This window comes from Pseudochaenichthys georgianus, chromosome 7, assembly GCF_902827115.2.
Source record: "Pseudochaenichthys georgianus chromosome 7, fPseGeo1.2, whole genome shotgun sequence".
Lineage (NCBI taxonomy): Eukaryota > Metazoa > Chordata > Actinopteri > Perciformes > Channichthyidae > Pseudochaenichthys > Pseudochaenichthys georgianus.
Genome location: NC_047509.1, coordinates 28947993 through 28962345, shown reverse-complemented (window position 1 = coordinate 28962345; position 14353 = coordinate 28947993). Strand labels below are relative to the sequence as shown.

General features: G+C 39.8%; 1 protein-coding gene across 1 annotated transcript in view; it reads right to left on the bottom strand.

Annotated features, from left to right (window-relative positions):
- Positions 1-14353, bottom strand: part of nphp4 (nephronophthisis 4) — a 251289-nt gene that overhangs the window by 77688 nt on the left and 159248 nt on the right. The window contains exons 12-13 of the mRNA XM_034087463.1: positions 7397-7534; positions 1608-1765 (exon numbers count right to left, since the gene is read on the bottom strand). Coding sequence (XP_033943354.1) covers positions 1608-1765; positions 7397-7534 — 296 coding nt within the window. The remainder of the gene's footprint in view (positions 1-1607; positions 1766-7396; positions 7535-14353) is intronic.

Genomic DNA, 14353 nt, shown 5'->3' with positions numbered 1-14353 from the left:
AAGCTGCAGATGATTCAGAACGCCGCTGCTCGAGTCCTCACTAACACTAAGAAAGAGGATCACATCACTCCTGTTCTGAAGTCTTTACACTGGCTTCCTGTGTGTCAAAGAATAGATTTCAAAATACTGCTTCTGGTTTATAAAGCACTGAATGGTTTAGGCCCAAAATACATTACTGACCTCCTGCTAAATTATGAACCATCCAGATCTCTCAGGTCTTCAGGGACTGGTCAGCTTTCTGTCCCCAGAGTCAGAACTAAACATGGTAAAGCAGCGTTCAGTTATTATGCTCCAAACATCTGGAACAAACTCCCAGAAACCTGCAGGTCCGCTGCAACTCTTACTACTTTTAAATCCAGGCTGAAGACTTTTCTTTTTGTCGCTGCTTTTAATTGAACTATTCCTATCTTAGACTGCACTGTAACTTTTATCCATGTATATTTTCTTTTAATATTTTAAATTTAAACTTAATTAATTTCTACATGACATTTATGAGAGGGACTGCTCGAAAGTAGGATATTTGGGATATCCATCGTAGCCAGGGTTTACGATCAGTTTTTGGGTGATTTGTACTGAGGAACAAGTATCACATCACCGACGGGTGAAAAATAGTGTTTTGGTAACACGGGGTGTTCAGGTAACACTTAAAGACTTTGTTATGGAACGCAAAGCAGAGTAGGGGGCTAGTACACCCTCCTGAGGGTCCGATTGTGGATGTCATGCGAGCATAACATGGTGAAAACAATCTGTCTAAATTAACAATCGGGACGGAAATGTTCGGATTTCCAAAGGGAGGTTCTGTGAATAAATAAAAAATCAAGAACCGAAATAATTGAACTATTCATATTTAGACTGCACTGTAACTTTTATCTTTTAATGTTTATTTTATTGGCTTTTCTTTTTAATGACTGATTTTAAATGCCATTTTCTTAATGTCTTTCATTTTTTGAACATGTTTTTCTTTTAATGTTTCAGCACAGACACACCTGGTCCACACCTGGTCCGCCCCTGGCTCCGCCTCCCCCAGGTGTCCTAATTACGTTCAGCTGGGGACTTGAAAAGCAGAAGCTGGAGGAGAAGAGTTCTCGTCCTCAATCTTAACGCCGGACGAGGTTGTCCGTGGTCTTCCTCCTTCTACTGCTTCAGGATCTGTAGATTCCTAGTGTTTTGTGTCTTATGTACTCTGGAGGAACAGGTAGTCTAGGTTTTCGCGGCTTTGTTTTCTCCCGCAGGGATTTGTTAGGTTTCTGGGTAGCGGAGGGAAGCTCTGGGTCCTACGGCCCGTGGTGTGGCTGGCCCAGGCCCCCTTTGTCCTTTTGTTTGTTTCCTGTCCTCCAGCGCATTGTTCATTTGCCGGTTGGCCATGTAAGTACGGATGTATCACAATAAATGAACACCGTTAAATGCTGCGTGTTTGCTGTGTTGTATTTTATGTTGCGGGTCTCCCCAACGAGTCTCTACCACTAAGTAGAGGGCGGGTCGTAACAGTAACTTAATTGAATTTGTTCGTGACCGTTTCACAAAAATTGTGATGTAGCCCTCTTACTTAAAAGAAAGCCTTTGACTTTCTATAACAGATCATTTCTCATGGCATTTCTCAGGCTCACCTGGGTACATTCATCCCCAGTGTGATGACAGGGGCATGGACAGGGGTGAAGGGCAGCTCCTGAAGTTGCGCTCCTTCGTCTGGAGCCAAAGGTGACGCGTCCCCTTCCCGCTGGAGGTCCATCTCCAGGTGGGCGATGTTGCTGACACCTGAGCAGGCCTGTACCAAAGTGAGAGGATAAAGATACAGAGGCTAACATGAAAAGAGCTGCAGAAACCAAATTGGAACTATATTTAGGGTGGATGGGTTTTTAATACAATTCCTTAAAGGGGCAAGGACATCTAAAGAGAGGGTGACTGTGGTCCAGCTGGTGTTTAAAGGTTAAACAGTACAGGGACATGAGTGGACAAAACAACTCCACTGTGGTATAGTCACATGCAGAGTGAATCCAAATTGGAAGCATGGAAATTAATGGACAGTAAAATTGTGTTATGGAGGTTTAAAAGGCAACATGGCATGAGAGAAAGCTATTGGAGTTGTCAGATTTCACCAATTCTCCCTTTTGCTTTTCTGCTTGTGGTCTCAATTTATTAAAAAATAACTAATATTTTGCAGAACATGTTGGCACTGTAGTTTTTTTAAATTAAAAAAACAGGAGTGAATACTGCATTTGTTTGGCATTATTTTTCGTTGTGAATGAACACACCTGCACTAGGTAGCACCTCTAAAAGGCAGGACTATGAAGGGAAATGTGGATCATTGCTGCGTTGGTTAAAGAAAAAAACATTATGGCAAAGAGAAATGAGAAATATCAGGCTTCGGGTGGATAAGTATTTTGGTTGCAGTGCATGTGTGAAAGGGTTGCATCTTTTTGTTGTCTGAGGATGATGTATTCTCTGTGAAACATTTCTGTCCCTTCCTGTTATGAGAACTAGCTCAACTGTGGTCATTTTTAATTAAACCTAAGTGCTACTGACAGTCAATTTCTCATTTTAATTTAGGTGAAAGCAAACAGGACGGAAAATACAACACCATTGTGACTTTGAGGCATTTTATTTACAATCAGTGACTGACATTTTTTATTTAGCTTGTTTAGCTATGTTTCTTTCCCATTCATTAACTGTTCAGGAAAAGAACAAAACAACTGTTAAAGCCTGTGGATCATTTAAACATTTCTTAATGTTTTGTGGCAAACATTAATCCCCTTTTCTTGTCATTGAGACACGCGGCTAAAGGGGTATTAGCACAGATAATTAGCTAAGGAGTACTAATGGTGTCATTTTCCAGTCAAGTGTTGTTGCTTTTTTGGTCTTTGATGCATGAGCATTGGTTCAGTTGGCCTATCAGAGGACAAGCATGGCTGCACATTATTAGCCTTTCCATCATGCATGCTGGTAATAACCTCAGCCAAAGACAACCGCGACATACACATCCATGTTCCCCCTTGATCAAACAGCCTGCGGGATAATAACCTTAGAGGATGCAAAGGCATGGTGTAGACCCCTTAACATGTTTAAAGGGCTCAAAGTAATAGCTTTACAGGTGACGGTAACTGAACCTGGTGCCATCAAGCCTACACTGTGTGATGGCAGACAAGAGAGTGTCTTTTATAGGCAGGTGTTGAGGTTATGGACAAGGACAAATGGAGGTTTAAACAATAAATTCTGCAATCCGATTTAATGACTAAATATATGCACAAAGACTACAATACAAACTCCCTTGGAGTACCATAACTGAAAACTAATAGCAGCCCGGGGACTAGGGACATAATGCATCACACTTATCCAAGGCTTTATTGTTGACAACAAAGTATTGGACAGCATCAGCTGCCGAGTATGAAACAAGCAATCAAAATAAAATTCATAAGCAATAAAAACACTCCCATCCTCAACTCAATAGACTAACACATTGTTTGTGGTTACTAAGATAAGGGGCTAAGGATCTGGGTATTTCTAAGCGGTTGACCAATCAAAACAGAGCCGGCCAGCTAACCAATCAGAGCAGACTGGGCACTGGTTTCAGACAGAGGGTGAAAAGAGGTGCTGCAAAAAAATGAACTTAGTGATGAAATGTTCACTTGCAGAAAAATACATATTTTTAAAATATATTTTCCATTACAACTGCAACTTTATTTATTACAACCTCTCAAATCAGTCATTACAACTTGACGAATCTGCTCTGTGGCAGTATACATCGACGAATCTGCGGTCTTGACTTTTGCTACACTTCTTGCGATAAAATGTGTAGCAAAAGTAATTTTCACCTGTAGATGTGGGGGGAGGGAGGGGGGTTGGAGCGAAGGGGCGGAGCTATCAGAATGAGGAGGCTCATGGGAGGCTCGAGTCAGTCACAGCCATAGATATATCTATGGTCACAGCCACAGTCAGGTCGAACCGGATGGCTAACGGTTCGTGTCGCTACCAGTCCGCTGATATGGCGCGTCAATTAACGGTACGTTTTTCCCATTACTTGGCTGCCCAGTATTACTTTGAATATTATTATTGTGATTGAGGATTAAATCCGCTTTGAAGACCACCGTTTTATATCGTGCAGTTTAGCTGCAAAATAACATCAGTTAGCCAGCTAACGCTAGCTTTGTTGAGTTTATGCTAGCTAAACAAGTAGTGGTTGTAGTCTACAGCAGTAATTAATATATTATAGCCTACTGCTTTGGCACTAACGGTTGATAACCGTTTATGAAAATAAAACCAATTGAACTGTACTGAAATAATGACAAGTTTTATAATTGTCTTGGGCTCCTGCTGTGTTTTTAAAGCCTTTGTAAATGATCCATGCTATTTTCTATTTAGAACGAAGACTTCAGAATCTTAAAATCCCTTAACGTTTGTATGCAATTGCGCTAAATTCAACTCTTGAATCAAGCAAATATTAATATGTTTGCATGACATTAGTTATTTATATTTAGCCATCACTTAATTATACGTTTAATACATTTAAGTCAAGCTAAGGTAGATGTGATGGTAGCTAGTTAGTGCTCTTACCTGTGAGGCCTCCTCCATACAGCATAATAACCAGACTGTACCATTACAACTAAGTACCAGTTCTAGATCCTTGACTTTAGACAGACAATTCAAGAGACAAAATGTATCTAAAAAAACTGAGCAACTCAACTGTATATTTCTTATTGTCTAAAGCATTTATTATTTTCATTTCCCCCTGAAAGTGCTCACATCAGGTTTTACACGCTCTCGCATTTTGCACCATATCTACCTTCATACATCTGGTGCTAGCTAGCTGCGCTAACGGATATAAGGAGCTGTTTCAATGAAAACAGAGGAGCGACATTTAGCCGACAACTGCGCTAAGCACTTGACTTTATGCAGGTAGCCAGACAGTGGGACATTGTAGCCTACGAAAAGTCAGCACACTCAGTACGGATGTGCGCGCAATATGATTGCAGCGTCCAGACAGCTCCTGTCGAGCATATGCCTTGAGTTGCACATAGCTCCAACGATCCATCAGTGTCTTTCTCCACACACACACACACACACACACACACACACACACACACACACACACACACACACACACACACACACACACACACACACACACACACACACACACACACACACACACACACACACACACACACACACACACACACACACACACACACACACACACACACACACACACACACACACACACACACACACACACACACACACACTTTGTATTGTATGAGAGGTTCCAGGTTGAATTGAGGCAGATATTTTTAATGTTCAGAGGTTGTTATGTTTAATATTCATGAGAGTATTTGTCATTGATCAAATGATAATAATCAAACATTTGCATAAAGCATATTTGTCCACTCATACGTTGATAAGAGTATTAAAAACTTGAAAAATATCCCTCTAAGGAACATTTAGAACAGATAAAAAAATGTGTGATTAATCGCGATTAACTATGGACAATCATGCGATTAAATATGTTAATCGACTGACAGCCCTAATTTAATTACATTTTTTGTATGTCTTTTTCATGTTAGGATATGACATTCAATGTTTTGAATCTTTGGATCTTATAAAACAACTTACCTCAAATTGTACAGCAGCAGCGTTATAGATAATTGGTGTACTGTATCATACAAAGAAACAGTGTAGTACTAAAAGTTGTAATACTAAAGCATTACTGCAAATTGGTTCACTGCTTGAAATGTAACCACACATACCAAATTACAGGATTTTCTAAAGATTAGACATACATATACTTTATTTAAAATACATACATTTTTCTAACTGTTCTTCTACAGCACAACCTTGTCAGTTTTTTGAAAAAACAAATTGAATTGTGTCTTTTTTTAGCTATTTGTGTGTCTGATTATATTGTTATCTTCAGTAAGCCTGATCCACATTTCCTGGATTATTCCTGCAATATGATTCATAGCTTAAACCATATGGATTTGAGCATGAAATATGGAAGAAAACCCATTAAAGCTACTGCTGTCTAGTTAGAATATGAGCAAAGTCCTTCTTAGCTGTGCTGATGCGTAAAAGCAGGTGGAGCGGCCAGGACAGCTCTGAAAAAAGCCTCACAATTGACTGTGAACACAACATTTAAATGAAAAAAAACTTAATACAGAGAAGCGGAAGAAGAAATGTTTAGAAATGTTTAACTCGTCAGAGTACTATAACTAAATTACAGTTTATATGTACAATTTTTTACTGAACAAAGTAAAGTAATAATCCAAATGTCCAGATATCCTCACAATTGCACAATGATGGAAACTACTGTCTGTTCATTTTGAATGGTTCCAGTTAAGATTGTTTTGATTATGATAAAGATCCGTCCAATATGTTCAGGAAAACCACAGATAAGTTGGTGTAAGCAAATAGTGAGAAGGACATCTGGGCTACTTTTCTCATGCATCAAATGGATAGATAGAAATGTGTAGTTTGTTATTTTCTCCTGTCTGCGTCATGATTTGCTTGCATGAGTTTTTGTTCTTGTTAGTTTGCATATCCTGTCCTCTTTCCAGGTTACATTGTGGAGAGAAAGTAATGTGACACGTGCTCCATCTGTTTGACAACACCTGTAAGCTGTTTGACATCTTCCTGAATCAATCTTTCCCCTATATGTTGGCATTACATATATCATTTTGTCATATTGATTGTCTAATTGTAATTTTATAAGGATCGTTATTCTGCAAACATGACATCCTTTTCTGAAGTCTCTTTCATTTTTTCCTTTTTTTTTCATTTTTTCATTTTATTATGGCGGGATTTTCCGTATCTGCTGAAGGGTCTACGGACAGCAGGCGTTGTATGCTGTACGGATTGTATATATACATTTTCTATATAAATGAAATTGCCTTGACTTTACTTGACATGGATTGACACATAATAGTAATATAAAGGATGGCAAACACAAAATAAGTACCTTATTGAAAGTGCCCTGTGGGATTTTCTTTTAAACAAACACAAGTTCTGTTTACATTCAGAGTTATTCACCAAAACACATTGCGTGTATCTGTATGTGCTGTAAAGGTGAGTGTGTCTTTGAACTCTACCGAGTGTCTGTTGGCATATCCATGGGGATTTACAGGCTTATGCTGTGTGTTTGAATGCCACCTAAAGTGTAAATGCATCTCTGACTTCTTTTCTACTTGTGTATCTTCCTCAGGGTGTGAGTACAAGGCTGTGTGTGTGTGTGTGTGTGTGTGTGTGTGTGTGTGTGTGTGTGTGTGTGTGTGTGTGTGTGTGTGTGTGTGTGTGTGTGTGTGTGTGTGTGTGTGTGTGTGTGTGTGTGTGTGTGTGTGTGTGTGTGTGTGTGTGTGTGTGTGTGTGTGTGTGTGTGTGTGTGAGCGTACAGAGGTGGAAATCTTACGACATGTGACAGCTGGTGGGCCGATGCCAGTGGGGAGGGATGGAGCAGAGAGGGAAACGACTGTTGCCATGGCAACGCCGAGCTGGAGTGGCTGATGGTCGGGTAGCGTGAAGTAGCTGCCAGCTGAGACAGCGAGAGCTGCGGAGAAACAATGCAAATGATTCACCGTTATTATTATGATTATGAACAACAGGGCTCAGGAATATAGTTCACGCCAGAGAGACACATGTATCGTCTCAGATGACAACAACACACCATTAAACTGCTGCCGGTCCTATAAGCGCTTCGCACTCCACCCGCTTCCCCACCCACAATCCCTCAACACTGTCATCCCCAGCAGGTCGATTTAATAACTGTTTGTCTGATCCCTTCTTGATTCTGTTGAATTGTGACTTGACACAAAACAGATTGGTGCTAATAATCTGAGAGTGCTGTTGGTTGTTTGACAAGGTGACCTAAAATATATGTTTTTTTATTCCGTTATCCACTTAACAAATATTGTTATCATGACAACCAAGGTCCCTCACTTTATAAATACATTCTATGGTCCCTGAGCATTAACAATGTAGCCATAACTATAGCATTGTCACACCATTAACATATTGTATTAATTTAAATAGGCAATTTGTATTGAGTAGTTACAAACCACTTTATTAGTCCAACAAGCAAAGGTGAAGTGAATGGGATGTAAATGATTTTCCTAAAATAAAATATAGTTTATAACCATGCAAAAAAGGATAAATAATAATAATTACAAAAGGCTACGCTTTCAATATGAAATAATACATTTATCAAGCAGAGCACTCATATAAGGACATGCCCACAAGTTTCTGAAACAATGTGTTTTGTGTCAATTTATGGGATAAAAACTGTCTCTTATGAAACAAGAAAACAGAAAACATGTTTTTCATAATGTAAAGAAAAGGCTGTGTTTTCTTTAAATTACTGATTTTAGCTGCCATTTCAGCATTTAAGCTTATTTTATGACGTTTGCTTTAATGCAAAATGAACACCTCTCTAATGTTCACCTGTAGTCGAGACACATTCAAAAATAATTAACATTTTCACAGCGCTACTTCAATCATGTTTTAAGTTCTTCCTATAAACTAAAACAATGTCCTTATACATACAGTTGCAAGAAAAAGTATGTGAACCCTTTGGAATTACCTGGATTTCTGCATAAGTTGGTCATAAAATGTGTTCTGATCTTCATCTAAGTCACAACAATAGACAAACACAGTCTGCTTAAACTAATACCACACAAACAATTATATGTTTTCATGTTTTTATTGAACACACCATGTAAACATTCACAGTGCAGGGTGGAAAAAGTATGTGAACCCCTAGGCTAAAGACTTCTTCAAGAGCTAATTGGAGTCAGCAGTCAGCCAACCTGGAGTCCAATCAATGAGACGAGATTGGAGATGTTGGTTAAATCTGCCCTGCCCTATAAAAAATACACACCAGTTTTGAATTTGCTATTCTTAAGAAGCATTGCCAGATGTGAACCATGCCTCGCACAAAAGAGCTCTCAGAAGACCTACGATTAAGAATTGTTGACTTGCATAAAGCTGGAAAGGGTTACAAAAGTATCTCTAAAAGCCTTGATGTTCATCAGTCCACGGTAAGACAAATTGTCTATAAATGGAGAAAGTTCAGCACTGTTGCTACTCTCCCTAGGAGTGGCCGTCCTGTAAAGATGACTGCAAGAGCACAGCGCAGAATGCTCAATGAGGTGAAGAAGTATCCTAGAGTGTCAGCTAGAGACTTAAAGAAATCTCTGGCACATGCTAACATCTCTGTTGACGAATCAACGATACGTAAAACACTGAACAAGAATGGAGTTCATGGGAGGACACCACGGAGGAAGCCACTGCTGTCCATAAAAAACATTGCTGCACGTTTGAAATTTGCAAAAGAGCACCTGGATGTTCCACAGCACTATTGGCAAAATATTCTGTGGACAGATGAAACCAAAGTTGAGTTGTTTGGAAGGAACACACAACGCTATGTGTGGAGAATCCAAAGGGTTCACATACATTTTCTTGCAACTGTAAATATGTATTGATTGTTAATTTGGTCTTTTGGCTGCAGATGTGTCTCCTTAAAACCCAAGAAAGGGAAACAAATATTTGCAGGAAGTATTAAGATTCATTAATCATAACTTAATGCAAAATGTTTTCGTATGTTAAAAAGAGAAAATGGCAGCAGGGAAGTGGTGGTGGAGGTGTGAAAATGTACCGTGTGCGTCATTGTAGTTCAGGTAATTGCACTTCTCCTTAATGATTGAATGTCTGTGTAGAATTGCTGTAAATGGTGTTGGACCAACAATTCTTTGGAGGTAATTGGTCAGGCCTACGTTGCATCTTGGCAATTTTCTCCTCTATTATTTAAATATATTCTGACACTTTCTCAAGTGTTATCGCAAATGGTAAGAAAGCCCTTAACAGTTTACTGCTATGTATCTGGTTTTGATAAGCATTGGCAAAAACGTATGAAGAGGGGATTGGAAGTCCCTTCCCTGGCCACCTATGCCCTCCTGGGGGATCATGTGGCTTTCCCTGGCTCATAAGGACATATTACACCTCTGAGTGAGTCTACCCCAATGTGTCCTCCCAGATGGATGTCCACAGGGAGGCGTCTGGGTGGAATCCTAATCAGATAACCCTAACCACATCTTCCGGTTCCCTTTGCAGATTGCAAATCTTACCCTTTCAGTCTGTCCTTAGGTGACACATCAGACTTCCTTTAAAGAAAAAGTTCTAATCTAAACTGATGAATATGGCCAACCACACGCTTGCTAGACTTTCCTGCTTCATATTCAAATAGTATATTTACTATTTCATCAAGAATATAATTTGGTTACATACCATTTGAATACAATTCCCAATGTCTGGTCCTTCCCATTGGGAAATGTTCCACTAGAGCAAGGGTGGGGTTACCATGACTCGATGTACTGTATGCACATGCACGGTTGTGGCATGACCACCAAAACAGAAAGATATGGACACAAGATGTATGTAAATGTATTTAGTTTCCTATCCATGTGAACATTATTTAAATGGAGGGGGGATTCCTCACCTCCTCTAGGGGGGTCCGGGGGGCATGCTCCCCCGGGAAGATTTTTTTTGAAATGTTGAAGTTAAAAGCATCAATCTGCTGCTCTTTGAGAGCAACATTAAGAGATCTATGGATACATCTCTCAACATCCATATGTCACAAAACTGTAAGCAGATTTTATTTTTATTTATGGATATTTTACAAATCACTTGTTTATTAATAACAACTTTTTTTTTACTGTCATATTATTTTATACCTGTTTACTTTATTCTCTTATTTTTTTATAACCATAATGATCATATAAAGATGTGCCTTTACCTCACTGGTTGTAGAAAAAGCTTCTTATATTTGTTAGCATAGCTAGCTAACCAGATGCTAATAACAACAAAGTTATTTACTGTATGATCAGTATGACAGATGAACAGATCGCCACTGGGCTTTCAAATAAAGACACAGCCACGCAAAAACTGCGGCATGTGTACGGCTCCTTATGGGTACTGTCATTTTTGAAGTGGCTTTCCAGTCCTCTCCGTCAGAACTGCATCCCTGTCAGACGAGACATATACCACGTGATGACATGTTAGGCTCGTGTTTAGTTCAAGGACCCTGACCGTGGCCAGGAAAAACAGGTACTTGCTTGTTTAATTATTTTGCAGTCTAGATTTCTTTAGTTGTTTTTTTTTGCGTGTTTTTATAAATTACCAAATGGTCTCGCGGCCCATATACGGAAAAATGGTTGCCATTAAGGCTTGATCTAGCACAGGGATGGGTAAATGGCGGACCCCACCGCCTCTTTTTGCGGCCCTCAGATACATTTATAAACAACGTAATTAATTAAAAAAAGAAAATATTTTGTTTTACTTGTAGTACTGTAGTACTGATACCTAGTTACGTCACGATCTGCGTACATGAGTTCGTTCGGCAGCCAAATACTGCAAAATAATCTGTGACGCGTTTGTGTGTATTGTGTTTGTTTCCCGGGGAAATACTCACAAGAAACACTGGCTGTTAATGCCTGCTGTGACGTTAAGTTACCGCATTGCAGTAATTATGCCTTTACAAGCTTAAAAGTTGTATTTATCATCTGAATTTGGCGAAACAATTTTAATATTCTAAAAACTAAGACTTTGTTTATTTGAAATCAGATGAAAACAATCTATGATTACTATATGCCTTACATTCATAATTTCAGCGGGAGGGAGGGGGAGCGGCGCTGAGGAGCAACAGAGTGTGGGTTGACAGGTGTCTGTGTTGACATTCCCCTTATTGTGGAATAAGGGGAATGCAGAGACAGGCTACAAGTGTCTTAGGTTCAAGTTAGACAACTAATGCCTGGGTTAGTGTTCATGACTTCATGTTTATGTCATCTTAATGGTTAATCTCAATGCACACACTTTTTCCGTGCTTCACAATAGTTTAAAATAGTTTTATTCCACTGTTAAATAACCTGTTCAATACAAACATGCCACTTGTAAAAATTAAATAACATTTCTTCATCATCTGGTGATCTGTTGGACACTTGTATACTCAGTGAATCTGTTATGCTGAGGCAGTGTTGTAGTCAAGTCACCAATTCACGAGTCCAAGTCACCCTTGAGTCACCACTCTCCGAGTCCGAGTCCAAGTCCGAGTCACCAAGGGAGAGTCGTAGTCGAGTCCGAGTCCAAGTCCGAGTCACCCAAGGAGTGTCCAAGTCGAGTCCGAGTCCGAGTCATCATTACCTGTGTTCGAGTCCAAGTCAAGTCCGAGTCACTTAAGAAGAGTCCAAGTCAAGTCCGAGTCACTTAAGAAGAGTCCAAGTCAAGTCCGAGTCACAAGTCTTCATGCATTAATCTTCGTGGATATATGTTTTGAAATGTAGCTGCTCCTCTACATTGCTGTTATCCTGTCTATTGAACTGCTGTGAAGCGAGTTTGGCTACAATTCTTGTAATAGGTGCTATACAAATATAAAGCTTATTTCTAATATTCATATTATTATTATATATAAATAAACTATTTAAAATGAGTTACCTTTTTAGAGAAGTGATTATATTTGTATGCCAATATTTTCCTATGGTAAAGTTTTCGTTTTGCACTTTTATTTTGATAGTAATAAGATTGGGACTCTTATTTTGAAGGAACTTTTACGGGTTAAATCAGTTTACTGATAAAGATTTAGCCCCAGAAAGCACATGGCTACTTAGCATGCAAAATGATGTCATTATGCATGTTCAGTAGCCATGTGCTTTCGTGTTATCGGCTGAATCTTTATTTATTGATTAGATCACGTTACTCTGATGATAGTGTTCAAGACAGCCTATATGTCTGAACTCGATCCTTAGAGTAATGTGTTACGGAGCCTTCTCTTCTATATTGTTTCCACATAACGAGCATTTTGCGCTGCTCTTTTCCAATGTGGAAGCAGAATGTGTGAAAGCATACAGCACGATGCGGGGTGTGTCTGTAGACATCTCTAGACTGGAACAGCGGGGCCCAGTACGTGAACTCGCCATACAGGATAGAGGACATCAGACTCCAGAGAAAATGTGCTCGAGTCCGAGTCCAAGTCGGAGCGTCAATGTACGAGTCGAGTCCGAGTCATCGTGGGGGGGGAATTCACGAGTCCGAGTCCGAGTCCAAGTCATCCTGTGCGAGAATTCACGAGTCCGAGTCGCGTCAATCAGTGCGCGAGTCCGAGTCAAGTCACGAGTCCCGAAAATCGGCACTCAAGTCCGACTCGAGTCCGAGTCCAGGACTCGAGTACTCCATCTCTGTGCTGAGGACATTCAATTGATTAACATGAATCCCCTTGTGCCTTGAAAATAGATCAAACAGACACTATCAACTACTTAAAGCATACAAAAGTAAGTAAATCCACTGTGTATACTTTCTGTGGCAATGTGACAGATGTCATGATAAAACACGGAGCATAAGGAAGGATTTAGTGTGTGACTAGTATGTAATTAAATCAGGGGTGGGGAACCTTTTTCCTCTCAAGGGCCATTTCAATTTTTTCAACATCCTCCGAGGGCCGTACAAATTATTGACGTTTGCTTGAAAATACTAAAATCACAGCCCATTCATTTTGCCTTTCTTTCATGCTGTGCAAAGAAAAAGCAACCTCTTAATCCAGATATGTTACCATGATTCGTGCATGCATGCACGTGCACAGTTGTGGCATGACCACCAAAAGAGAAAGATATGGACACAAGATGTGTGCAATTTAGTTTCCTATCCATGTGAACATGATTTAAGTGGGGGGGACCTAACCTCCTCTAGGGGGGTCCGGGGGGCATGTTTTTTTGTTAAAAGCATCAATCTGGTGCACTTTGAGAGCAACATTAGGAGATCTATGGATACATCTCTCAACACCCATATGAAACAGAACTGGAAGCAGATTTTCTTTTTCTTTATGGATATTTTACAAATCAACTGTGTTTTACTGTAATATAGTATTTTATACCCGTTTACTGTATTCTCTTATTTTTTTATAGCTATAATGATCATATAAAGATGTGCCTTTACCTCACTGGTAGTAGAAAAAGCTTCTTATATTCGTTAGCATAGCTAGCTAACCAGATGCTAATAACAACAAAGTTATTGACTGGATGATCAGTATGACAGATGAACAGATCGCCACTGGGCTTTCACCTAAAGACACAGCCACGCAAAAACTGCGGCATGTGTACGGCTCCTTATGACTACTGACATTTGTGAAGTCCCGGCCCGGAGCGGCGTTCTGGTGCTCTGCTCTCTGGCAGCTCTAAACCCCTGTCGGACGAGACATATACCACGCGATGACACCTTAGGCTCGTGTTGTGGTCAAGGACCCTGACCTTGGCCAGGAAAAACAGGCACTCGCTTGTTACATATTTTACGGTCTAGATTTCTTAATTTGTTTGTGTGTTACCTCGAG